We start from the raw sequence: 27,536 nt of genomic DNA on the forward strand, positions 1-27,536 counted from the left end.
TATTACAAAATTCTCCCAATCCTCAGGTTTGCTGCTTTTTCTGGCCAATTTATAGACCTCTTCCTTGGATTTAACACTATCCTTAATGTGAGGTTATCCACTTTGGTGGTAAAAACAGAGAGACAGACTATTATCTGAATGGTGACAGATTAGGAAATATGGAGGTGCAACGAGACCTGGGTGTCATGGTACAACAGTCATTGAAGGTTAGCATGCAGGTGCAACAGGTGGTTAAGAAAACAAATGGCATGTTGGCCTTCATAGCGAGGGGATTTGAGTACAGGGCAGGCAGGTGTTACTACAGTTGGATAGAGCCTTGGTGAGGCCACACCTGGAGTATTGTGTACAGTTTTGGTCTCCTAACTTGAGGAAGGACGTTCTTGCTATTGAGGGAGTGCAGCGAAGGTTCACCAGACTGATTCCCGGGATGGCGGGACTGACATATCAAGAAAGACTGGATCAACTGGGCTTGTATTCACTGGAGTTCAAAAGAATGAGAGGGGATTTCATAGAAACGTTTACAATTCTGACGGGTTTAGACAGGTTAGATGCAAGAAGAATGTTCCCAATGTTGGGGAAGTCCAGAACCAGGGGTCACAGTCTAAGGATAAGGGGCAAGCCATTTAGGACCGAGATGAGGAGAAATTTCTTCACCCAGAGAGTGGTGAACCTGTGGAACTCTCTACCACAGAAAGTTGTTGAGGCCAATTCACTGAATATATTCAAAAAGGAGTTAGATGTAGTTCTTACTACTAGGGGGATCAAGTGGTATGGCGAGAAAGCAGGAATGGGGTACTGAGGCTACATGTTCAGCCATGAACTCATTGAATGGCAGTGCAGGCTCGAAGGTCCGAATGGCCTACTCCTGCACCTATTTTCTATGTTTCTATTCATCTGCACTTTCACAGAAACTTTGGGTGGCTCTGAAAAGAGCCTTTGGTTTATTCGATTATATCCTGTCCGCTTTACTTGCTCTTGGACACACTGGTGGTTTTCTTGGGCAGCAACACAGCCTGGATATTAGGCAGCACGCCGCCCTGAGCGATGGTCGCCTTTCCCAGCAGCTTGTTGAGCTCCTGATCGTTGCGGATGGCCAGCTGCAGCTGTCTGTGGATGATGCGGGTCTTGTTGTCGCGGGCCGCGTTGCCGGCCAGCTCCAGGATTTCAGCGGTCAGATACTCGAGCGCAGCAGCCATGTTGACCGGGAATCCGGCACCCACACGCTCAGCGTAGTTCCCCTTCCGCAGAAGCCTGTGAACACAGCCCACAGGGAACTGCAGTCCGGCCCGGGAGGATCGAAACTTGGCCTTGGCCCGAGCTTTACCGCTGGTATTTCCTCTTCCAGATATTTCCACAATCCACACGTTCGGAGAAAGAATGAGAAACTCCTCCCACATCTGCCTTCCTTATAACTTCTGTAGGAATGCAGGGAGCGAACTTGTGATTGGTCGCTCTGTGGTGAATTTCATTGGTCATTTCTGATGACCAATCGCAGCCTGCTTATTCCCCAATGAAACCTGGGCGGAAATGACTGTTCTCAACAGTCAGTCCTCGAACGATTTAGAAATTCAAACATTCCGCCAATAATTGTTAAAATTGCGGATTATGTTTGTAACTTTACCATTAGCCAAATATTTCCAAACATTTTTTGTTTCCTTTTATCTTAATCCATTTTTCACTTGCACATTTCAGGCTGTTACAATCAGGTTTAAATTTGGGTACTGTTTCAATCTCTCTGTAATGGGCGGGAATCAATTCTCACTGATTCTGTAACGGGACACATTCCTACTCAATCTTTGTAAAAGTGAGCTTTCATAGATTATCGATCGATGCCCCACAGAGGCGGGAGTGAGACCAGAATTGGGAGTCCCTCTGTTAAAAGAGAAGAGCGACAGAGTGTTCAAACTGTCCCCATTCTGGTCTCTGTAAGAATTCCCATTCTGGGTTGTGACACTGCACAGAGTGTCGGGTTAATAAACGCACTGAGCCGCAACAGGAATTGAAAAATAAACTTGAAAAGGGCTTGCGAGAGAGAATGTGTGATTTAAACCTGAGTGTCAGCCCCTAAACAAGCTCTTAATTCGGCAGGCGGTGTAAATGAACGGGTCTGAGAGCAGGGACCGTGTTTGTAGTTTGTGGGCGGGAAATTCCAGCGACACTGAGGTTGAACCGGACAGTGAAGCTGCTTATCGGAGAATTCAAAACTAAATCTACAGCTGGAAGTGCAAAGGTTCGCACACACTTGTTCAGGAAATAATTAGTGATTTGCGTCTAAAGGGTGATGCGTTTGTGCAGCTCTTTCAGAGACGTTGTGTTTGGGTTTGATCTCTCAGAACAGCGCGCAGTTTGACTTGGAGCTGGTGAACTTGGTCACCGCCTTTGTCCCTTCCGACACGGCGTGCTTGGCCAGCTCCCCAGGCAGCAGCAGGCACACGGTGGTCTGGATCTCCCGGGAGCTGATGGTGCGGCGCTTGTTGTAATGGGCCAGGCGGAAGCCTCACCCGGGATGCGCTCCAAAATATTGTTCACAACGGAATTCATGATGGGCAGGCATCTGGCCCCTGGAGAAGATGCCAGTGTCGGGGTCAACCTGCTTCATCACTTTGTAGATGTAGATGGAGGAGCTCTCCTTTCTCGACTTTCTGCGCTTCTTGCTGCCCTTCGGTGAGGTTTTCTTGATTACTTTCTTGGAGGTAACTTTACTTTCCATCAGGCATCGTGTCGTTCAGTCCGGCGCAGATTTGAGGAAACTCTGCTCCGAGCCCGCATTATATGGGCAGCACCACACTCTGCCCACAGCCCTATGCTAATAAGGGGTGAGTGAAGGCAATGAATGTGATTGGTTCATTGGCCGCCATGTCAATATCCATTGTTCTGTATCTCGATGATTGGATCTTTGAAGAGACCAATCAGATTTGTTGCTCGCCACAATCACAAATTCTTGAATGACGTCATCAAGAGTGATCATAATATGGTAGAATTCTTTATCAAGATGGAGAGTGACACAGTTAATTCAGAGACTGGGGTCCTGAACTTGGGAAAAGATAACTTCGATGGTATGAGACGTGAATTGGCTAGAGTAAACTGGCGAGTGATACTTAAAGAGTTGACGGTGGATAGGAAATGGCAAACATTTAAAGATCACATGGATGAACTTCAACAATTGTTCATCCCTGTCTGGAGTAAAATAAAACGGGGAAGGTGGCTCCACCGTGGCAGTGATTGTAATCAATGGCAGAGGAGGCTCGAGGGGCCGTATGGCCTAGTCCTGCTCCTATTTCTTATGTTCCTACGTACGAGCATACCCCCCCGCCCCCTCCCCACGGCAAGGATATTGGTCCCAGCGCTGTTGAGGTGCAAGCCGTCTGGCCTGTACAGGTCCCACCTCCCCCAGAAGCGGTCGCAATGCCTCAGGAAACTAAAGCCCTCCTGCATACACCATCTCTCCAGTTACGCATTTATCTGCTCGAGCCTCCTATTTCTGTACGCACTAGCTCATGGCACCGGGAGTAATCCGGAGATAACTACCTTTGAGGTCCTGCTCCTAGCTCCCTAAACTCTGCCTGCAGGACCTCATCCCTCTTTCTACCTATGTCATTGGTCCCGATATGGACCACGACCTCTGGCTGTTCACCCTCTTCCCCCCAGAATGCCCTGCAGCCGCTCGGTGACATCCTGGACCTGGTACCTGGGAGACAACATACCATCCCGGAGTCACGTCGGCTGCCGCAGAAACACCAGTCTGTTCCCCTGACTCTTGTATCCCCTACCACTATAGCTCTTCCATTCTTCTTCCTCCCCACTGTGCAGCTGAGCCACCCGTGGTGCCGTGGACTTGGCTCTGGCTGCACTCCCCAGAGCCACCATCGCCCTCACTGGTACTCAGAACAGAGTACCGGTTGGAGAGCGAGATGGACTCTGGACTCTTGCACTACCTGCCTGGTCCTCCTCTTCTGTCCGGTGCTCACCCACTCCCTCTCTGCCTGCACACTCTAAAGCTGCGGGGTGAGCACCTCTAGAAACGTGCTATCCACAAGCTCTCAGTCTCACGGACGCACCACAGTGATTCCAGACGCTGCTCAAGCTCCAAAACACACAGCTCGACTTGGTGCAGCTGGAGACACCTCCTGCACACGTGGTCGTCCCGACTGCACGAAGCATCCAGGATTTCCCACATGCCACAGGATGTGCAATCCACGGGACTGGGCTATCCTGCCATCCCTCCAGTTACACTCGGAACTATCAAGTAGAACTAAACTCTAAACCTTAGAAAAACACACCCAACAACAACTCAGCAATCAGCTGATTTAACTAACCTTTATTTAAAGACTAAGTACTAACTTAACAGAGAAAAAAAAACCTTCAGGGGAGGAGAGGGAGGAGAACCAGTGAGTGTAGAACTGAACCCAGCCAGAGTCAGCACCTTCAGGGGAGGGGAACCAGTGAGTGTAGAACTGAACCCAGCCAGAGTCAGCACCTTCAGGGGAGGGGAACCAGTGAGTGTAGAACTGACCCCAGCCAGAGTCAGCACCTTCAGGGGAGGGGAACCAGTGAGTATAGAACTGAACGCAGCCAGAGTCAGCACCTTCAGGGGAGTGGAACCAGTGAGTGTGGAACTGAACCCAGCCAGAATTGCTGGTGAAAACTGGGAGTGTTGGAGAAACAGTCGAGAAATGTGTGATGGGTTTGGATTTTAGCACAGCAGGAGGAACAATGTGTGGGACAGGGATTTACAGCTTTTGAAGAACAAGAGAGGAAAAAATGTTCCATGGAAACTAGATGTGTCTATCCTGAATTTCTGTCTTGTACTGACAGTGATGAGTTTTGTTATCTCCTTTTACAGCGTATTAGAAGCGGAGATTTTCAGACAGGAAACACAAACCAAACAACACGTCAAGATCTGAAGGAGTCAATCGATTCATCAGGACGTGAATATCATCGGCCTTTGAAAGTGGAAGGAGAAATGCTTGTCTGTTCTGCCTGTGGGAAAAGATTTCAAACATCAGTGTGACTGGAAAAGCAGCGAGGCACACACACACCCGAGTGAGAGTGTTGCAGTATACTGACTGCGGAAAGAGCTTTAACCAGTTACACAGCCTGAATAAACATCGCACCATTCACAGTGGGGAGAAACTGTAAATGTGTTCTGTGTGTGGGCGAGGCTTCAGCTGATCGTCCAACCATGGAGAGCCACAACGATATCCACACCACGGAGAAACCGTGGAAATGTGACTGTGGGAAGGGATTAAAATCACCGTCTGAGCTGGAAATTCATCGACGCAGTCACACTGGGGAGAGGCCGTTCACCTGCTCTGAGTGCTGGAAGGGATTCATTCATTCATCCACCCTGTTGATACACCAGCGAGTTCACACTGGGGAGAGGCCGTTCACATGCCCGGTGTGTGGGAAGGGATTCACGCAGTCATACAACCTTGTAGTTCACCAGCGAGTTCACACTGGGGAGAGGCCGTACACCTGCTCTGTGTGGGAAAGGATTCACTCTGTCATCCAACCTGCTGATACACCAGCGAGTTCACACTGGGGAGAGGCCGTTCACCTGCTCTGAGTGCTGGAAGGGATTCACTCAGTCATCCAAACTGCTGATGCACCAGCGAGTTCACACTGGGAAGAGGCCATTCACATGCCCCGTGTGTGGGAAGGGATTCACTCAGTCATACAACCGTGTAGTTCACCAGCAAGTTCACACTGGGGAGAGACCATTCACCTGCTCTCAGTGTGGGAAGGGATTCACTCAGTCATCCACCCTGCTGACACACCAGCGAGTTCACACTGTGGAGAGTCCGTTCACCTGCTTTGAGTGTGGGAAGGGTTCACTCATTCATCCACCCTGCTGGAACACCAGCGAGTTCACACTGGGGAGAGACCGTTCACCTGCCCCGTGCGTGGGAAGGGATTCGCTCGGTCATCCCACCTGCTGACACACCGGCGAGTTCACAAGTGACTGCAGGGTTTGGAATCTGCTGTTATTGCTGCTGTTAATCACATCCCGACTGAATCATGTTCATTCTGACAGTTGGGGTTTGTTTCTGCTGATGTTAATAACCCAACAACTGGGCTGGATTTTAATATTCTGAATATATTGCTGATTGTGTTCTCGGGGCTGTAGTGTCCATGTGTGTTATCTTTCCCCTTAATTCAGTGACTCACAACAGAAATTCAATTTGGAATAAAATTATAAACTTTTACTTTAATTTTAAATTGATCTTTGGTACAAAATCTACAATAATGTGTGAACGTTTCTACTGAACAAAATCTCCAATTAGAAAGAGCTTGCTGACAATTCTTACTGACTTGCACATTACACACAGTGACCCCTCCATTATCCACCAGAAAGAAGGGGAATGGGAATTGGTGGGGAATCAGTGTCCCTAAATGTTGCCCCTCCCGTCTGGTGTCGCAATCCCCTCGTCATGGGAATGGAGACAACTCCAGACCAAAACTGTACGCAGTACTCCAGGTGTGGTCTTACTAACGCCCTGTACAGTTGTAGCAGGACTTCCCTACTTTTATACTCCATCCCCCTTGCAAAAAAGGCCAGCATTCCATTTGCCTTCCTGGTTTCTTGCTGCAACTGCATACTAACTTTTTGAGTTTCATGTACAAGAACCCCCAGATCCTTCTGTACTACAGCATTTTGTAATTGTCACATATAAATAATTTACTTTTTTATTTTTCCTGCCAAAGCGGATAACCTGACAATTTACCACATTATAGTCCATCTGCCAGATTTTTACCATCTCATTGTGCCTATCTATATCCCTTTGTAGATTATTTGCATCCTCCTTACAACTTGCTTTCCCACCCATCTTTGTAGTATCAGCAAATCTGGCCGCGTTACACTCAGTCCCTTCATCCAAGTCATTAATATAAATTGCAAATATTTGAGGCCCCAGCACTGATCCCTGCGGCACTCCACTAGTGCCAACCAGAGAATGACCCATTTATCCCGACTCTCTGTTCTCTGTTTATTAGCCAATCCTCTATCCATGCTGATATATTACCTTCAACCTGTGAACTTTTACCTTATGCAGTAACCTTTCATGTGGCACCTTGTCAAATGCCTTCTGGAAGTCCAAATGCACCTGATCCACTGGTTCCCCTTTATCCACCCTGTTCGTTACATTCTCAAAGAATTCCAGCAAATTTGTCAAACATGACTTCCCCTTCATAAATCTATGCTGACTCTGCTTGACCGAATTTTGATTTACCAAATGCCCTGCTACTGCTTTAATAATGAACTCCAACATTTTCGCAACCACACATGTTAGGCGAACTAGTTTCCCTCTTTTTATCTGCCAACTTTTTTAAATAGGCGTGTTACATTTGCAGTTTTCAAATCTGCTGGGACCTACCCAGAAACGTGGGAATTTTGGTAAATTTCAACCAGTGCATCCACTATCCCTGCCGCTACTTCTCTTGCAGAAATTTGCAGATGACACAAAGATGAGTGGGAAAACGGGTTGTGTAGAGGACACAGGCTGCAAAGAGATTTAGATAGGTTAAGCGAATGGGCTAAGGTTTGGCAGATGGAATACAATGTCGGAAAATATGAGGTCATCCACCTTGGGGAAAAAAAACTGTAAAAGGGAATATTATTTGAATGGGGAGAAATTACAACATGCTGCGGTGCACAGGGATCTGGGGGTCCTTGTGCATGAAACCCAAAAAGTTAGTTTGCAGGTGCAGCAGGTAATCAGGAAGGCGAATGAAATGTTGGCCTTCATTGTGAGAGGGATGGAGTACAAAAGCAGGGAGGTCCGGCTGCAACTGTATAGGGTATTGGTGAGGCCACACCTGGAGTACTGCGTGCAGTTTTGATCACCTTACTTAAGGAAGGATATACTAGCTTTGGAGGGGGTACAGAGACGATTCACTAGGCTGATTCCGGAGATGAGGGGGCTACCTTATGATGATAGATTGAGTAGACTGGGTCTTTACTGATTGGAGTTCAGAAGGATGAGGGGTGATCTGATAGAAACATTTAAAATGATGAAAGGGATAGACAAGATAGAGGCAGAGAGGTTGTTTCCACTGGTCGGGGAGACTAGAACTAGGAGGCACAGCCTCAAAATCCGGGGGAGCCAATTTATAACCGAGTTGAGAAGGAATTTCTTCTCCTAAAGGATTGTGAATCTGTGGAGGGAAGCAGTTGAGGCTAGCTCATTTAATTTATTCAAATCACAGGTAGATAGATTTTTAACCAATAAAGGAATTAAGGGTTATGGGGAGCGGGCGGGTAAATGAAGCTGAGTCCACGGCCAGATCAGCCATGATCTTGTTGAGTGACGGAGCAGGCTCGAGGGTCTAGATGGCCTACTCCTGTTCCTAATTCTTATGTTCTTATGTTCTTATGAAGCCTTAGGATGCAAGCCACTCCGCTGCTCTTGCCTCATAACCCTGTAAATCTTTCCAACTCAAATATTTATCTCTTTTGAACGTAACATGTGAATCTGCTTCCATGACATGAATAGCACGTTTAGTGAGTTGGTCTTACCGCAGGTAAAAGGTCCACAGCCAGATAGGGAATGGAAGACCAGCAGGAAGAGCAGTGCAAGGAAGATTGTGCAGGGGTCCCCTGCGGTCATGACTCATTAGGGGGGAGCAGCAGCCAAGTACATGGCACCATGGCTGGCTCTGCTGCACAGGAGGGCAGGAAAAAGAGTGGGAGAGCGATAGTGATAGGGGATTCAATTGTAAGGGGAATAGACAGGCGTTTCTGCGGCCGCAACCGAGACTCCAGGATGGTATGTTGCCCCCCTGGTGCAAGGGTCAAGGATGTCTCGGAGCGGGTGCAGGACATTCTGAAAAGGGAGGGTGAACAGCCAGTTGTCGTGGTACACATTGGTACCAACGAAATAGGTAAAAAAACGGGATGAGGTCCTACGAGACGAATTTAAGGAGCTAGGAGCTAAATTAAAAAGTATGACCTCAAAAGTAGTCATCTCGGGATTGCTACCAGTGCCACGTGCTAGCCAGAGTAGGAATCGCAGGATAGCTCAGATGAATACATGGCTTAAGCAGTGATCCAGCAGGGAGGGATTCAAATTCCTGGGGCATTGGAGCTGGTTCTGGGGGACGTGGGACCAGTGCAGACCGGATGGTCTGCAGCTAGGCAGGACTGGAACCAATATCCTAGGAGGAGTGTTTGCTCGTGCTGTTGGGGAGAAGTTAAACTAATATGGCAGGGGGATGGGAACCAATGCAGGGAGACCGAAACAAAATGGAGACAGAAGCAAAAGACAGAAAGGAAATGAGTAAAAGTGGAGGACAGAGAAACCCAAGGCAAAAAACAGAAACGGCCACTTTGCAGCAACATTCTAAAGGTTGTAAGTGTGTTAAAAAAGGCAAGATTGAAGGCTCTGTGTAGCAATGAGGAGTATTCGGAATAAGGTGGATGAATTAACTGTGCAGATAGCAGTTAACGGATACGATGTGTTTGGAATCACGGAGACATGGCTCCAGGGTGACCAAGGCTGGGAACTCAACATCCAAGGGTATTCAACATTTAGGAAGGATAGACAGAAAGGAAAAGGAGGCGGGGTGGCGTTGCTGGTTAAAGAGGAAATTAATGCAATTGTAAAGAAAGACATTAGCTTGAATGATGTGGAATCGGTATGGGTGGAGCTACGGAATACCAAGGGGCAGAAAACGCTAGTGGGAGTTGTGTACAGACCTCCAAACAGTAGTAGTGATGTTGGGGAGGGCATCAAACAGGAAATTAGGGGTGCATGCAATAAAGGTGCAGTAGTTATCATGGGTGACTTTAATATGCAAATAGATTGGGCTAACCAAACTGGAAGCAATATGGTGGAGGAGGATTTCCTGGAGTGCATAAGGAATGGTTTTCTAGACCATTATGTCGAGGAACCAACTAGGGGGGAGGCCATCTTAGACTGGGTGTTGTGTAATGAGAGAGGATTAATTAGCAATCTCGTTGTGCGAGGCCCCTTGGGGAAGAGTGACCATAATATGGTGGAATTCGACATTAGGAAGGAGAATGAAATGGTTAATTCAGAGTCCATGGTCCAGAAATTAAAGAAGGGTAACTTTGAAGGTATGAGGCGTGAATTGGCTAAAATAGATTGGTGAATGATACTTAAAGGGTTGACAGTGGATGGGCAATGGCAGACATTTAGAGACCGCATGGATGAACTACAACTATTGTACATCCCTGTCTGGCGTAAGAATAAAAAAGGGAAGGTGGCTCAACCGTGGCTATCAAGGGAAATCAGGGATAGTATTAAAGCCAAGGAAGTGGCATACAAATTGGCCAGAAATAGCAGCGAACCCGGAGACTGGGAGAAATTTAGAACTCAGCAAAGGAGGGCAAATGGTTTGATTAGGGCAGGGAAAATAGAGTACGAGAGGAAGCTTGCAGGGAACATTAAAATGGACTGTCACAGCTTCTATAGATATGTAAAGACGAAAAGTTTAGTAAAGACAAACGTAGGTCCCCTGCAGTCAGAATCAGGGGAAGTCATAACTGGGAACAAAGAAATGGCAGACCAATTGAAAAAGTACTTTGGTTCGTATTCACTAAGGAGGATACAAACAACCTTCCGGATATAAAAGGGGTCAGAGAGTCTAGTAAGAAGAAGGAACTGATGTAAATCCTTATTCGTCGGGATATTGTGTTGGGGAAATTGATGGGATTGAAGGCCGATAAATCCCCAGGGCCTGATGGTCTGCATCCCAGAGTACTTAAGGAGGTGGCCTTGGAAATAGCGGATGCATTGACAGTCATTTTCCAACATTCCATAGACTCTGGATCAGTTCCTATGGAGTGGAGGGTAGCCAATGTAACCCCACTTTTTAAAAAAGGAGGGAGAGAGAAAACAGGGAATTATAGACCGGTCAGCCTGACATCGGTAGTGGGTAAAATGATGGAATTAATAAATAAGGATGTCATAGCAGCGCATTTGGAAAGAGGTGACATGATAGGTCCAAGTCAGCATGGATTTGTGAAAGGGAAATCATGCTTGACAAATCTTCTGGAATTTTGTGAGGATGTTTCCAGTAGAGTGGACAAGGGAGAACCAGTTGATGTGGTGTATTTGGACTTCCAGAAGGCTTTCGACAAGGTCCCACACAAGAGATTAATGTGCAAAGCTAAAGCACATGGGATTGGGGGTAATGTACTGACGTGGATTGAGACTTGGTTGTCAGACAGGAAGCAAAGAGTAGGAGTAAATGGGTACTTTTCAGAATGGCAGGCAGTGACTAGTGGGGTACCGCAAGGTTCTGTGCAGGGGCCCCAGCTGTTTACATTGTACTGAGGGAGCGCTGCACTGTCGGAGAGGCATTACACAGGGAGCACCGCACTGTCGGAGGGGCAGTACTGAGGGAGCGCCGCACTCTCGGAGGGTCGTTACTGAAAAAAACGCGGCAATGTTAGAGCAGAACTACTGAGGGCGCACCTTACTATCAGAGGGGCAGTAATGAGGGAGCGCTGCACTGTCGGAGGGCTGGTACTGAGGGAGCGCTGCACTGTCAGAGGGGCATTACACAGGGAGCACCGCACTGTCGGAGGGGCAGTACTGAGGGAGCACCGCACTGTCAGAGGGGCAGTACTGAGAGAGTGCTGCAGTGTCGGATAGGCTGTCCTGAGGGAGCGCTGCACTGTCGGAGGGACAGTGCTGAGGGAATGCTGCATTGTCAGGGGGGCAGTACTGAGGAAGCGCTGCACTGTTGAATGGGCAGTACCGAGGGAGTGCCGCACTGTCGGATGGGCAGTACTGAGGGAGTGCTGCACTGTCGGAGGGGCAGTACCGAGAGAGTGCTGCACTGTCCGAGGGGCAGTAATGGGGCTGTGCTGCACAGTTGGAGGAGCAATACTGAGGGAGCGTGTCACTATCGCAGGGTCGGTACTTAAAAAAACGCAGTAATGTTAGAGCAGAAGTACTGAGGGGTGCACCTTACTATCAGAGGGGCAGTACTGAGAGAGTACTGCACTGTCAGAGGGTAAGTACTGAGGGAGCTGCGCACTGTCGGAGGGGCAGTACTGAGGGAGCGCTGCACTCTCGGAGGGGCATTACACAGGGAGCACCGCACTGTCGGAGGGGCAGTACTGATGGAGCGCCGCATTCTCGGAGGGGCAGTACTGACGGAGCACCGCACTGTCGGAGGGGGAGTACTGAGGGAGTGCCGCACTGTCGGAGGGGGAATACTGAAGGAGCGCCGCACTGTCGGAGGGGCAGTAGTGGAGCTGTGCTGCACAGTTGGAGGAGCAATACTGAGGGAGCGTGTCACTATCGCAGGGTCAGTACTGAAAAAAACGTTGCAATGTTAGAGCAGAGGTACTGTGGGTGCACATTACTATCACATGTGCAGTACTGAGGGTACACCGCACTGTCGGATGGCCAATCCTGAGGGAGTGTGTCAATGTGGGAGGGGCAATACTGAGGTAGCGCTGCACTGTCGGAGGGGCAGTACTGAGGGAGTGCTGCACTGTTGGAGGGGCAGTACTGAGGGAGTGCTGCACTGTCGGAGTGGCAGCACTGAGGGAGTGCTGCACTGTTGGAGGGGCAGCACAGTGTGTAAGATGGCTACTGTCATGATAACATTGGGAAACTGAGAGATGGCTGCTAAAATGACCAAAGCCTTACACGAATTGTTTAGAAAAGTAAAAGATAAATACCCTCCAGTGGATGTGGTGTATTTGGACTTTCAAAAGGCTTTTGACAAGGTACCACACAAGAGATTGGTGTGCAACATTAAAGCACATGGTATTGGGGGTAATGTACTGATGTGGATAGAGAACTGGTTAGCAGACACGAAGCAGAGAGTCGTAATAAATGGGTCCTTTTCAGAATGGCAGGCAGTGACTAGTGGAGTGCCGCAGGGCTCAGTGCTATGACTCCAGCTCTTTACAATATGCATTAATGATTTAGATGAAGGAATTGAATGTAATATCTCCGAGTTTGCAGTTGATATTAAGCTGGGTGGCAGTGTGAGCTGTGAGGCGGATGCTAAGAGGCTGCAGGGTTACTTGGACAGGTTAGGTGAGTGGGCAAATGCATGGCAGATGCAGTATAATGTGGATAAATGTGAGGTTATCCACTTTGGTGGCAAAAACATGAATGTAGATTATTATCTGAATGGTGACAGATTTGGAAAAGGGGGAGCTGCAGGTAGATCTGGGTGTCATGGTACATCAGTCAGTGAAAGTTGGCATGCAGGTACAGCAGGCGATGAAGAAGGCAAATGGATGTTGGCCTTCATAGCTAGGGGATTTGAGTATAGGAGCAGGGAGGTCTTACTGCAGTTATACAGGGCCTCGGTGAGGCCTCACCTGGAATATTGTGTTCAGTGTTGGTCTCCTAATCTGAGGAAGGACGTTCTTGCTATTGAGGGAGTGCAGCGAAGGTTCACCAGACTGATTCCCGGTATGGCAGGACTGACATATGAGGAGAGACTGGATCAACTGGGCCTTCATATACTGGAGTTTAGAACGATGAGAGGGGATCTCATAAAAACATATAAAATTCTGATGGGACTGGACAGGTTAGATGCAGGAAGAATGTTCGCAATGTTGGGGGAGTCCAGAACCAGCGGTCACAGACTAAGGATAAGAGGTAAGCCATATAGGAAAGAGATGAGGAGAAACCTCTTCACTCAGAGAGCTGTTAACCTGTGGAATTCTCTTCCGCAGAGAGTTGTTGATGCCAGTTCGTTAGATATATTCAAGAGGGAGTTGGACATGGCCCTTATGGCTAAAGGGATCAAGGGGTCTGGAGAGAAAGCAGGAAAGGGGTACTGAGTTGAACGATCAGCCATGATCATATTGAATGGTGGTGCAGGCTCGAAGGCCGAATGGCCTACTCCTGCACCTATTTTCTATGTTTCTATGTTTTAAGTCATAAAAGCTAAGCGAGATAAGAGCACAACCCCTGATAACGGCTGTGGGAGGGGCGTGGGGGGTGCGGGGGCTGGTGGGCGGGTGGTGGGGTTGAGAATGTGCTGAGAGTTCTGTAAAACAAACATTCTTCTCGCTGAAGGGCCACTGATCAAACAGATTGGAACATTTGGTTGTGGCCCCATGAATTCTGGCTTAAATATGAGTTATGGAAAAGGTAATACGGATTGCAGTCAAAAGGAGCCCTTAGTTTGGTCACTAGGATGAGGTTACCCGGGACAAGGAGGCCTGGCCAGCACCTGGGTCTGGTGAGCATCAAGAGGGAGTCTTTCCGTATTTAGTTTGTATATGTTGTGCTGAATATAATGGTGGCCTCTGTGTGAGAATTAACATTTGTTACAAAAATAAATGGCTTCATGGATATTTCAACACTGTGTATAGGTGTGTATAATTCCAGGAGTAACGAATACTGTAACGTAGGGTAAAGGCACAATTCTTTATATGTTCAAGATGGAGCATTGCACTGTCGGAGTGACAGCACTGAGGGAGCGCTGCACTGTCGGAGGGGCATCACTGAGGGAGCGCTGCACTGTCGGAGGGGCAGCACTGAGGGAGCGCTGCACTGTCGGAGGGGCAGTACTGAGGGAGGTCTGCAATGTCGGAGGGGCAGTACTGAGGGAGCGCGACACTGCCGGATTGGCAGTACTGAGGGATCGGCGCACTGTAGGAGGGGCAGCACTGAGGGAGCGCTACACTGCTGGATTGGCAGTACTGAGGGATTGTCGCACTGTCGTAGGGGCAGTACTGAGCCAGCGCTGCACTGTTGGAGGGACAGTACACAGAAATCGCTGCACTGTTGGAGGGGCAGTTCTGAGACAGTGCTGCATTGTCAGAGGGGGACTACTGAGGGAGTGCCGCAGTATCAGAGGGGCATTACTGAGCAGGTACCGCACTGTTCGAGGGGCAGTAGCAGTGCTGAGCTGCACAGTTAGAGGAGCAATACTGAGGGAGCATGTCACTATCGCAGAGTCGGTACTGACAAAACGCGGCAATGTTAGAGCGGAAGTACTGAGGGTGCATCTTACTCTCAGATGGGCAGTACTGAGTGAGTGTTGCATTGTCAGAGAGGCATTACTGAGGGAGCGCTGCACTGTCAGAGGGCGGTAGTGAGGGAATGCTGCACTGTTGTATGGCCAGTACTGAGGGAGCGCCGCACTGTCGGAGGGGCAGTGCTGAGTGAGAGTTGCATTGTCAGAGTGCGGTAGTGAGGGAGCGCCGCATTGTCGGAGGGGCAGTACTGAGGGAGCGCCGCATTGTCGGAGGGGCAGTACTGAGGGTGCGCCGCATCATCAGAGGGGCAGTACTGAGGGAGCGCCACACTGTTGGAGGGGCAGTACTGAGGGAGTGCCGCACTGTCGGAGGGACAGTACTGAGGGAGTGCCGCACTGTCGGAGGGGCAGTACTGAGGGAGCGCCGCAATGTCGGAGGGACATTACTGAGGGAGTGCTGCACTGTCGGAGGGGCAGTACTGAGGGAGCGCCGCACTGTCGGAGGGGCAGTGATGAGTGATGTTGCATTGTCAGAGGGCGGTAGTGAGGGAGTGCTGCACTGTCGGAGGGGCAGTTCTGAGGGAGGCTGCACTGTCGGAGGGGCAGTACTGAGGGGAATATGCACTGTCGGATGGACAGTACTGAGGGGAATATGCACTATCGGAGTAGCAGTCCTGAGGGGAATATGCACTGATGGAGTGGCAGTACTGAGGGGAATATGCATTGTCGGAGGGGCAGTACTGAGGGGAACATGCACTGTCGGAGGGGCAGTACTGAGGGAGCGCCGCATTGTCGGAGGGGCAGTACTGAGGGAGTGCTGCACTGTCGGAGGGGCAGTACTGAGGGAGTGCTGCACTGTCGCAGGGACAGTACTAATGGAGCGCAGTACTGTCGGAGAGGCAGTACTGAGAGAGCGCTGCACTCTCAGAGGTTGCACTATTATGGGAGCACTGCATTGTCAGAGGGGCAGTACTGAGCGAGAGCTGCACTGTATTGGGGATTATATTGGCGTTAAATTATGAATTGTCTTCGGGTTATAACCCTGAATTATATTGGGGATATATCATGGATTATATTGGGGTTATACCCTGGGTTATATTGAGATTATACCCTGGATTATATTGAGATTATACCCTGGATTATATTGGGGTTATACCCTGGGTTATATTGGAGTTGTACCCTGAATTATATTGGTCTTATATCCTGGATTATATTGTGAATATTCCCTGGAATATGTTGGGGTATATCCTGGATTATTTGGGGTATTAGGCTGAATTATTTTGGGGTTATATCCTGGATTATATTGGGGTAATACCATGGATTATATTGGGGTTGTACCCTGGGTTATATTGGGGTTGTACCCTGGGTTATATTGTGGTTATACCCTGGATTACATTGTGGTTATACACTGTATTACACTGTATTATATTGGTTTTATATATTGTGACTATTGCCTGGATTCTATTGGGTTTATATCCTGGTCTGTATTGGGGTTATATTCTGGATAATATTGGGGATATATCCTGTATTATATTGGGGTTATATCTGAATTATATTCGGATGATATCCGGGACTATATTTGGGTTACATCCTAAGAACATAATCATAAGAAATAGGAGCAGGAGTCAGCCATTTGGCCCCTCGAGCCTGCTCCGCCATTCAATAAGATCATGGCTGATCAGATCTTGGCCTCAACTCTACTTCCCTGCCCGCTCCCCATAATCCTTGACTCCTCTGTGGTTCAAAAATCTATCTATCGCCACCTTAAATATATTCAAAGATCCAGCCTCAATAGTTTTCTGGAAGAGAGAATTCCAAACATTCAGGCACTCTGAGAAAAGAAATTCCTCCTCATTTCCGTTTTAAACGTGAAACCCATTATTCTGAAACTATGCCCCCTAGTTCTAGATTCCCCCATGAGAGGAAACATACTTCCCACACCTACCCTGTCAAGCCCCCTCAGAATCTGATACTTTTTATTAAGATCACCTCTCATTTTTCTAAACTACAAAGATTAGGACCAACCTGCTCAACATCTCTTCATAAGACAACCCCTTCATCTCAGGAGTCAACTTGGTGAACCTTCGCTGAACTGCCTTCAATGCAAGTATATCCCTCCTTAAATGAGGAGACCAAAACTGTACGTAGTACTCCAGGCGTGGTCTCTCTAATGCCCTGTAGCAAGACTTCCCCACTTTTAGTCTCCACCCCCCCTTGCAATAAAGGACAACATTCTATTTGCCTTCGTAGTTACTTACTGTATCACATGCTAAATTTTTCTGTTTCATGTTCAAGGACTCCCACGTCTCTCTGTACCGCAGCTTTTTGCAGTATATCTCCATTTAAATAATAATTTGTTTTTTTGTTCTTGCTAACAAAGTGGATAAGTTCACATTTACCCAGATTATACTCCATCTGACAAATTTTTGCCCACTCACATAACTTATCTATTTCCCTAATTCTTTATGGCCTCTTCACAACTTGATTTCTCAACTATCTTTGTATCATCACTAAATTTGTCTGCATTACACTCGGTCTCTTCTTCCAAGTCGTTAATACAGATTATAAATAATTGAGGACCCAGCAATGATCCCTGTGGCACCCGACTAGTTCGAGTCGGCCAACGTGACAATGACCCATTTATCCCGACTGTCTGTTTTCTGTTAGTTAACCAATCCTCTACCATGCTAATATATTACCCCCAACTCCGTGACCTCTTATTTTGTGTAGTAATCTTTTATGTGGCAACTTATCGAATACCTTCTGGAAATCCAAATACACCACATCTACTGGTTCCCCTTCATCCACCCTGCTCGTTACATCCTCAAAGAACTCCAGCAAATTTGTCAAACATGATTTCCCTTTCATAAAACCATGCTTACTCTTGATTGCATTATGATTTTCTAAATGTTTTGCCAGTACTTCCTTAATAATGAACTCCAGCATTTTCCCAATGAAGATGTTAGGCCAACTGGTCTGTAGTTTCTTGCTTTCTGTCACCCTCCTTTCTTGAATAGGGGCGTTGCATTTGCAGCTTTCCAATCCGTTGGGACCAGAATCCTGGGAATTTTGGTAGATTACAACCAATGCATCCACTACCCCTGCAGCCACTTAGAAACATAAAAACATAGAAAATAGGTGCAGAAGTAGCCCATTCGGCCTCTCGATCCTGCACCGCCATTCAATTAGTTCATGGCTGAACATGCAACTTCAGTACCCTGTTCCTGCTTTCTCGCCATACCCCTTGATTCCCCTATTAGTAAGGACTACATCTAACTCATTTTTCACTATATTTAGTGAATTGGCCTCAACATCTTTCTGTGGTAGAGAATTCCACAGGTTCACCACTCTCTGGGTGAAGAAGTTTCTCCTCATCTCGGTCCTAATGGCTTACCCCTTATCCTTAGACTGTGACCCCTGGTTCTGGACTTCCCCAACATTGGGAACATTTTTCCTACATCTAACCTGTCTAAACCCATCAAAATTTTAAACGTTTCTATGAGATCCCCTCTCATTCTTCTGAACTCTTGAACTTCTTTTACGACCCTAGGATGCAGGCCATCAGGTCCAGGGGATTTTTCCAACTTCCATCCCATTAGTTGCTGAGTTATTTTTCTCTAGTGATATTGATTGTTTTAAGTTACCCCCTCCCTATCGCCCCTTGGTTATCTATTATTATTGGGAGGCTTTTACCATGAAGACCGATACAAGATATTTGTTCAAAGTCTCTGCCATTTCCCTGTTCCCTGTTCCCCATTATCAATTCCTCAGTCTCATCCCCTAAGGGACCAACGTTTACTTCAGCTGCACTCTTCCTTTTTATATACCTGCAGAAGCTCTTACTGTCTGTTTTCATATTTCTTTCTAGTTTATTCTCATAATCTATCTTCTCTCTCTTATTTATTTAGTCATCCTTTTCTGGTTTGATGTCTGCCACTGCTTTTCAACAATCTTACCCTTGAATCTATTTTTTCAGTTCACTTTAGCCAACTCCGTCTTCATCCCTTTGTAATTGCCTTTATTTAAGATCACGGCACTAGTTTGAGACCCAGGTTTCCCTCTCTCAAACTGAATTTGAAATTCTAACATGCTATGATCACACTTCCCTAGACGATCCTTTACTGTGAGATTATTAATTAATCCTATCTCATTCCATATTACCAGATCTAAAGTAATCAGCTCCTTGTTTGGTTCCACAATGTATTATTCGAAGGAACCATCCAGAATACACTCAATGAATTAATCCGCAAGGCTACCTTTACCAATTTGATTTGTCCAATCAATATGCAGATTAAAATCACCCACGATTATTGGCGTACCTTTCTTACAAGCCTCCATTATTTCTTGATTTATCGTCCTAATGTGTAGCTACTGTTAGGGGGCCGATAGATTACTCCCACCAGTGAATTCTTCCCCTTATTATTTCTTATCTCTACCCAAACTGATTCTACGTCTTGATCTTCTGAGCCAATATCATTTCTCACTACGACACTGATCTCATCCTTTATTAACAGAGCTACCCACCTCCTTTTCCTTTCTGTCTATCTTTCTGAATTGTCAAATACCCCATAATATTTAATTCTCAGCCTTGGTCACCTTGCAACTGTGTCTCTGTAACGGTTTAAGATCATACCCATGTATTTCTATTTGTACCGTCAACTCATCTACCTTGTTATGAATGCTGTTTCCATTCAGATAAAGAGCTGTAATTTTTGGGTTTTCTTTTTCCATTTTTCCCTTCTCTGACTCTACTTTCTAATGCACTCTTCTGTTTATACGCTCGGTCCCTTCCTGTCACATTCTGGTTATTATCCCTATCACTACCCTGCACTATTGACTTCTCCTTTTTCTTTGGCTTTTTAAATTTCTCCTCACCTGAAGCCCCCCCCCCCCCATGCCCCTCCCCACCCCGCGCGCCCCTCACACTATTTAGTTTAAAGCCCTATCTAAAGCCATATTTATTCGATTAGCCAGGACACTGGTACTTGCACGGTTCAAGTGAAGCCCGTCCCAATGGAACCCTTCTTGCTCCAGTACTGGTGCCAATGCCCCATGAATCGAAACCCATTTCTCCCACACTAATCTTTGAGCCACGCATTCATCTCTCTGATATTAGTTACCCTATGCCAATTTGATCGTGGCTCCGGTAGTAAGCCAGAGATTATTACATTTGTGATTCTGCTTTTAAATTTAGCCCCGAGCTGCTCAGACTACATTAGCAGAACCTCTTTCTTTGTCCTACCTATGTCGGTAGTACCTACGTGGACCACGAAAATTGGATTTTCCCCCTCCCGCTCTAAGTTCCCTCCAGCTCAGAGGAGATGCCCTTAACCCTGGCAGGCAACACAGCCTTCGGGACTCATGCTCTTGGCGGCAGAGAACAGTATCTTTCCCCCGAAGTATACTTTCCCCTACCTATACTACATTTCTTTTTACTCCCCCAGTTGAAAGGCCCCCTGTACCACGGTGCTGGTTTCAATTTGCTCATCCTCCCTGCAGTCACTGCTTTCGTTCACACATAGAGCACGGACTTCGTACCTGTTGGACAAATGCAAGGGCTGATTCTCCTCCGTCACTACCTCCTGGGTCCCTATACCTGCCTCACTCGTAGTCACACCCTCCTGTCCCTGAACACGGACCAAATTTGAAATATTTAAGCTAAGGGGCCTCCTGGACCACGGCATTCAGGTAACTCTCCCCCTCCCTGTGTCGCAGTGTTTGAAGCTCGGACTCCAGCTCATCAATTTGCTCATCCTCCCTGCAGTCACTGCTTTCGTTCACACATAGAGCCGCCAACACTTACTGCAGATGTGGTCGCCGTGGAACACACTGGTGTCCACCAGCTCCCACATACTGCAGCTGCAAAACATCGCCTACCCTGCCATCTCCATTGTATTTTATTGCACTAATTATGATTTCAAGTTTTGAAACATTAAATTAACTATTTATAGTTTTAATTTGCACTAAAACTCTTAATTTAAACCAATGCCCAAGTGTAGAAAAAAAAGAGAAATTCTAATTCATATTGGTGTTTCAACCTGGATTATATTGGGATTATTTCCTGCATTATATTGGCTTTATATCCTGGATTATATTGGGGTTATATCCTGGATTATATTGGGGTTATACCCTGGATTATATTGTGGTTATATCCTGAATTATATTGGAGTAATATCCTGGATTATATTAGGATTATTTCCTGGATTATATTGGCTTTCTAACCTGGATTATATTGGCGTTATACCCTGGATTATATTGGAATTATATCCTGGATTATATTGTAGTTATATCCTGGATGATATTGATTTTATGTCCTGGTTTATATTGAGGATATTTCGTAATTATACTGGAGTCATATCCTAGATTATACTGGTTTAGACCATGCATTATATCGGGGTTATATCCTGAATTATATAGGGCTTACATACTGGATTATATTAGAGTTATATCCTGGTTTATATTGGTGTTACATCTTGGATTATGTTGAGATTAGAACCAGGATTATATTGGAGTTATATCCAGTTTTTTGTCGGTGTTATATCCTGGTTATATTGCGAATACATCCTGGATAATATTTGCGCTTTGCCCTCAATTATATTTGGTTTATATCCTGGATTATATTGGGGTAATGTCCTATTTATAGTGGAGTTCTAGCCTGGATTATATTGCGGTTATACCCTGGATTATATTGGGGTTATATCCTGGATTATAATGGAGTTATATCCTGGATTATTTTGGGATTATACCCTGGATTATATTGGCGTTATACTCTGGATTATATTGGGATTACATCCTGGATTATATTGGGATTGTACCCTGGATTATATTGGTGTTGTACTCTGGATTATATTGGGGTTATACCCTGGATTATATTGGCGTTATACTCTGGATTATATTGGGATTACATCCTGGATTATATTGGGATTGTACCCTGGATTATATTGGTGTTGTACTCTGGATTATATTGGGGTTATACCCTGGATTATATTGGCGTTATACTCTGGATTATATTGGGATTACATCCTGGATTATATTGGGATTGTACCCTGGATTATATTGGTGTTGTACTCTGGATTATATTGGGGTTATACCCTGGATTATATTGCGATTTTACCCTGGATTATATTGGTGTTATATCCTCGATTATATTGGGGTTATACCATGGATTATATTGGGGTTATACCCTGGATTATATTGGGGTTATACGCTGGATTATATTGGGGTTATATCCTGGATTATATGGGGATTATACCCTGGACTATATTGGATTATACCCTGGATTATATATTGGTTATACCCTGGATTATATTGGGGTTATACCCTGGATTATATTGGGATTATACCCTGGATTATATTGGGATTATACCCTGGATTATATTGGGGTTATATCCTAGATTACATTGGGTTCATACCCTGGATTATATTGGGGTTATATCCTGGATTATAATGTGGTTATACCCTGGATTATATTGGGGTTATATCCTGGATTATTATGGGAACTTACCCTGGATTATATTGGGGTTATACCATGGATATATTGGGATTATATCCTGGTTTATACTGGGGTTATATCCTGGATTATATTGGGTTTATAACCTGGATTATATTGGGATTATACCCTGGATTATATTGGGATTATATCCTGGATTAAATTGGGGTTATATCCTGGATTATATTGGGATTATATCCTGGTTTATATTTGGATTATATCCTGGATTATATTGGGGTAATGCCCTGGATTTTGTTGGGATTATATCCTAGATTATATTGGGGTTATACCCTGGGTTATATTGGGGTTATACCCTGTATTAAATTGGGGTTATATCCTTGATTATGTTGGGGATATACCCGGGATTATATTGGGATTATACCCGGGATTATATTGGATTTATATCCTGAATTATATTGGATTTATATCCTGGATTATTTTGGAGTTATATCCTGGATTATATTGGGGTTGTACACTGGATTATATTGGGATTATACCCTGGATTATATTGGAGTTATACCCTCGATTATATTGGGGTTATACCCTGGATTATATTGAGATTATACCCTGGATTATATTGGAGTTATACCCTGGATTATATTGGGGTTATATCCTGGATTATATTGGGGTTATATCCTCGCTTATATTGGGGTTATACCGTGGATTATATTGGATTTATACACTGGATTATATTGGATTTATACCCTGGATTATATTGTGGTTATATCCTGGATTATTGAGGGGTTATATCCTGGATTATATTGGATTTATTTATCCTGCATTATATATGAGTTATATGCTGAATTATATTGGTGTCACATCCTGGATGATGTTGGGGTTATATCTGGATTATATTGGGTTTATACCCTGGATAATATTGGAGTTATATCCTGGATGATATTGGGGTTGTATCCTCGATAATCCTGGCCTTTTACCCTGGATGATTTTGAGGTTATATCCTGGTCGATATAGCGGTTACCTGGGATGAAGTTGTCGCAGCATCCATCGTATAGCATCCCTATTCGGGCATGTCTCCCAAGAGTTGGCATTTGGAATGTGTCATTGCCTCCTTCAACCATTGTAGCAGGTGTGTTCCCATCTTCGGTAGATGTGTTCCTGACATGGAAAAATACACCTGATCGTTAACTGATAAATACTTCAAACCTGCAGCTGGACATCACTCCCAACCAATCAGCAACAGAATCCGCACTGCCAATCAGGAACAGGAGCACTCTGCAAACCAATCAGGAACAGAATCCACCTCTCCTGACTGTGATTGAAGCAATACGTCATCAACCTATGAATCGCACCATCAGGTTGTTATCATGACCGTAATTTATCTGCCAGTTGAGGTTGAGCCCTACCCAAGTATACGGATCAGTTTCTGGGGCTGTTGTGACGAAAGATCATCGACCTGAAACGTTAACTCGGTTTTTCTCTCTCTGCCTCTCTCTCTCTCTTCGCAGATGCTACCTGACCTGCTAAGTATTTCCAGTGCTTTCTGTTTTTATTCCAACACTGTTGTTTCCGAAAAGCAAATGCAGACGTGTACTAAGAGGACTGAGATGCTCCAGGCTCCATTTGAGATGTCCAGGGTCAAATAGACGGTGGGGTCGTAACCTGGGCATCATATCTGAATGATTGGAGAGGCAGGCACGGTATGCTAACTTAACTGACCATATTCAATAGTCAGTCTCCATGGGCCATCAGTTTTCTTTACAGGCCATATGGGAGGTTTGTTTCGGTATTCCCGTATTATTCCCTGATCTAATTCCTGATCTAATCGGGACTTGATGAATTCACCATTGATTGTTCCCCGGTCGACCCCATGAAGACCTTGACAGGCTGGTGGAATGTGCGGACACATGGCAGATGAAATTTAACGCTGTAAATTGCAAAGTGATACATTTTGGTAGAAATAGAGGAGAAGACATATAAACTAAAGGGTACAGTCCCAAAGGGGGTTTATGAACAGAGAGACCTGGAGGAGAAATGTGCATAAATCGTTGAAGATGGCACGGCAGGTTGAGAAAGCAGTTCAGAAGGATTATGGGATGTGCGCTTCATGAATCGAGCTATTGAATACAAAAGCGTGGAAATTTTGAAGAACCTGTATAAAGCGGTTTGGCCTCAACTCTAGTATTGCATACAATTCTGGCCACTGCACTTTAGGAAGGATGTGAAGGCCTTCGGGAGAGGGTGCAGAAAAGATTTACGAGAATGATTCCAGGGATGAGGGACTTCAGCTAGGGGTATAGACTGGAGAAGCTGGGGTTGTTCTTCTTAGAGTAGAGAATATTGAGAGGAGGTTTGATAGAGGTGTTCAAAATCCAGAGGGGGCTGGACAGAGTTGATAGAGAAACTGTTCGCACTGGCAGAAGGGTTGAGAACCACAGATTTAAGGTGATTGGCAAAAGAGCCAAAGGCGACATGAGGAAAAACTTCTTTACACAACGAGTGGTTAGGATCTGGAAAGCACTTCCTGAAAGGCTGGTGGAGGCAGACTCAAGCGTGGGTTTTAAAAGGGAGTTTGATAAATACCTGAATTAATACATTTGCAGGGCTATTAGAAAGGGCTGTGGAGTGGGCACATGCTCTATGGGCCGAATAGCCTCCTTCCGTGCTGAAACCATTCTAGGATTCTACGATTCTATTCTACTATTTTGTCCTGAGTTTTATTGAAGACTGCTAAGAGTGACTGGGCCACCCCATTACTTGTAGTTCCAAAGTCAGACAAAATTATGGTAAAATTACCCTGATTCGAGCAGCTGATGATGAACAGTTCCCTCTACCAACATCGCAGAACTGGCGGGAGCCAAAGTCTTCACAAAACTGGATCTCTCCCACGCCTATGCTCAACTCAATGTTGACAACAAAATCAGCAGTATCTGACAGTCAACATCTACAAAGGTTTATATTCATACGATAAGTTGTCCTATGGTATCAAGTCCTGACCAAATATATTCCAGGCTACCATGGATAAGATCCCACAGGGAATAAATCACTGTTTGTGCAATCAAGATGATGTGTTGATAGCCACCGGCACGGAGCAGAGAAACTGGGAAGTCTTAGAAGTATTCAGATGGTTCAATGACCATAATCTGAAGCAGAGGAGGAGTAAGTGTGCATTAATATTGTGTGAGTTGGTTTATCTTGGATTGTGGGTTGATGAAAATGGCCTCCAACCAGATAAGGAGAAAGTGCAAGCCTTCATGATAGCTCTGGAACCGAAAAATGTTACTGAATTACGATCCTTTTTAAGCTTGGTCCAATATTATGCTCGTTTTCTTCCTGGACCAGCAACGGTGACTGCACCACGACATTATTTATGAAAGAAAGGGATGCGTTGGATATGGGACAAAGAGCAACAGAATGCATACAATACATGCAAGCGACACTTGAGCAATAGTGCTCTTCTCATCCATTATAATCTGACTTGTGAACTAAGAGTAGCATTTGATGCTTCTCGGTATGGTGTGGGAGCAGTGATCAGCCACGTTATGAATGATGGACAGGAAAAACCGGTTGCCTTTGCATCGCGTACGCTCAGCAAAAGTGAATCAAATTATGCCCAGATTGAGAAAGAGGATTTGGCAATTATACTTGTTATTAAAAAGTCTCACCAGTTTATTTAGGGACGCCAGTTCACGCTAGCTAGCGATCACAAACCGTCACTAGCTATCCTAGGCCCAAAGGCGGCAATTCCATTCATGGCGGCTTCCAGGGTGCAAAGATGGGCTATTTTATTCTGTCAGTACGATTACAGAATTGAGTATCGCACATCGAAGCAGAATGCCATGGCGACTGCCCGTTCAAGGTTGCCTCATGAAGGTTCTGAAATTGGCGACAATCATTTTTCAGTTTAGATTTCATTGATGAGAACTTTCCGCTCACTGCCTCTGTTATTGCAGAGCACACACAGAAAGATGTCATGTTACACGGGTCTATGAGCATACCTTCCGAGGGTGGTCTGATGATCAGATACATTTACATGAGAAGATATAGCCCTTTTATCATCGTCGGCACAAATTACCTTGTGAGCAGGGATGTCTAAAATGGGGCCTGAGAGTAGCCATTCCCAGTGCACTATGGTCCAAAGTCTTGACGGAACTTCATGGTGAGCATACTGGCATCGTAGGCATGAAAGCAGTGGCCTGATGTTTTGTTTACTGGCTGGGGTTGGATAAAGACTTAGAGGTATTAGTAAATAAGTGTACTATCTGTCAAGACTGCAGGACCATGCCAGCTGAAACACCGCTGCAAACATGGACTTGGCCAAGGAGACCTTTCCAAAGAATACATATTGATTTTGGGAGAGGGGCAGCGGTAATTTTCTGGTTCTAATTAATAGCCATTTGAAATGGCTGGAAGTACGTTATATGGGGTCATCTATGACCACAGAGTGTACATTGGATGAATTACGGACATTTTTGCGTGACATGGCCTGCCCGAAGAAATGGTGTCAGATAATAGACCGCAATTTAAGTCCGAGCAATTTGCAAGTTTTGCCAGACACAACGGTATCAAACACACGTTGGTAGCACCATATCATCCTGCTCCGAGTGGTGCAGCTGAAAGGTAGTCAGGATTGTCAAGGAGGCTTCATGGAAACAAGTTCTACAGACTGGATCATCGGTGAGTATGAAGCATAGGTTCGCAAATTTTATTTTCAAATACAGAACTACGCCTTATTCTACGACAGGGTACACACCCGCTGAATTATTGATGAAGCCTATGCTGAGTATGCGTCTCAGTTTATTGCAAGCGAACTTGTATGATCAGGTAGAGAAGGCAACATCGATGCAGAAACATCATTATCATTCTGGTATCAAAGAACGGTGTTTTCAGAAAGGTAATCAGACCAGAGTTCTCAGTCCGTCAAAAAGGGCAAGTTCACGCAAATGGGATATTGGTACAATTATTTGGATATGTGGCACCAAGCAGCACTTAGTCAAAATTTGTGACTAAATCAGGAAGGTTCATGTGGATCAAATGTTGCTAGCGAGTGATGTACCTTCGGTACCACGAGTAGATAATTGTGAACCTGACTTGGACGATGATCAGACGGAATTGGCAGGTCCAAGTATTCCAACAGACACAACGTCCATAACCCACCGACTCA

General features: G+C 45.7%; 2 protein-coding genes and 1 long non-coding RNA gene across 5 annotated transcripts in view; 1 reads left to right on the plus strand and 2 right to left on the minus strand.

Moving 5' to 3' along the window:
* The window catches only part of LOC139273369 (zinc finger protein 239-like), a 52,218-nt gene extending 46,103 nt beyond the window's left edge, over positions 1 to 6,115 (plus strand). For all 3 annotated transcript variants that reach the window (XM_070890197.1, XM_070890199.1, XM_070890198.1), the window contains exon 3: positions 4,844 to 6,115. In XM_070890197.1, coding sequence (XP_070746298.1) covers positions 5,183 to 5,566 — 384 coding nt within the window. In that variant the 5' untranslated portion in view covers positions 4,844 to 5,182 and the 3' untranslated portion in view covers positions 5,567 to 6,115. The remainder of the gene's footprint in view (positions 1 to 4,843) is intronic.
* Positions 2,330 to 2,710, minus strand: LOC139273988 (histone H2B 5-like). Its single transcript, XM_070891054.1, has 2 exons — positions 2,560 to 2,710; positions 2,330 to 2,496 (listed from the first exon to the last, which is right to left on the minus strand). The coding sequence occupies exons 1-2, from the start codon at positions 2,708 to 2,710 to the stop codon at positions 2,330 to 2,332; spliced, it is 318 nt and encodes a 105-aa protein (XP_070747155.1).
* LOC139273370 (uncharacterized) overlaps positions 4,348 to 27,536 on the minus strand; it is a 38,906-nt gene continuing 15,717 nt past the window's right edge. Inside the window, exons 2-3 of the long non-coding RNA XR_011595088.1 lie at positions 23,394 to 23,530; positions 4,348 to 4,980 (exon numbers count right to left, since the gene is read on the minus strand). This is a non-coding gene — a long non-coding RNA (uncharacterized lncRNA). The remainder of the gene's footprint in view (positions 4,981 to 23,393; positions 23,531 to 27,536) is intronic.

The sequence above is a fragment of the Pristiophorus japonicus genome, chromosome 9 (genome assembly GCF_044704955.1).
Source record: "Pristiophorus japonicus isolate sPriJap1 chromosome 9, sPriJap1.hap1, whole genome shotgun sequence".
Lineage (NCBI taxonomy): Eukaryota > Metazoa > Chordata > Chondrichthyes > Pristiophoridae > Pristiophorus > Pristiophorus japonicus.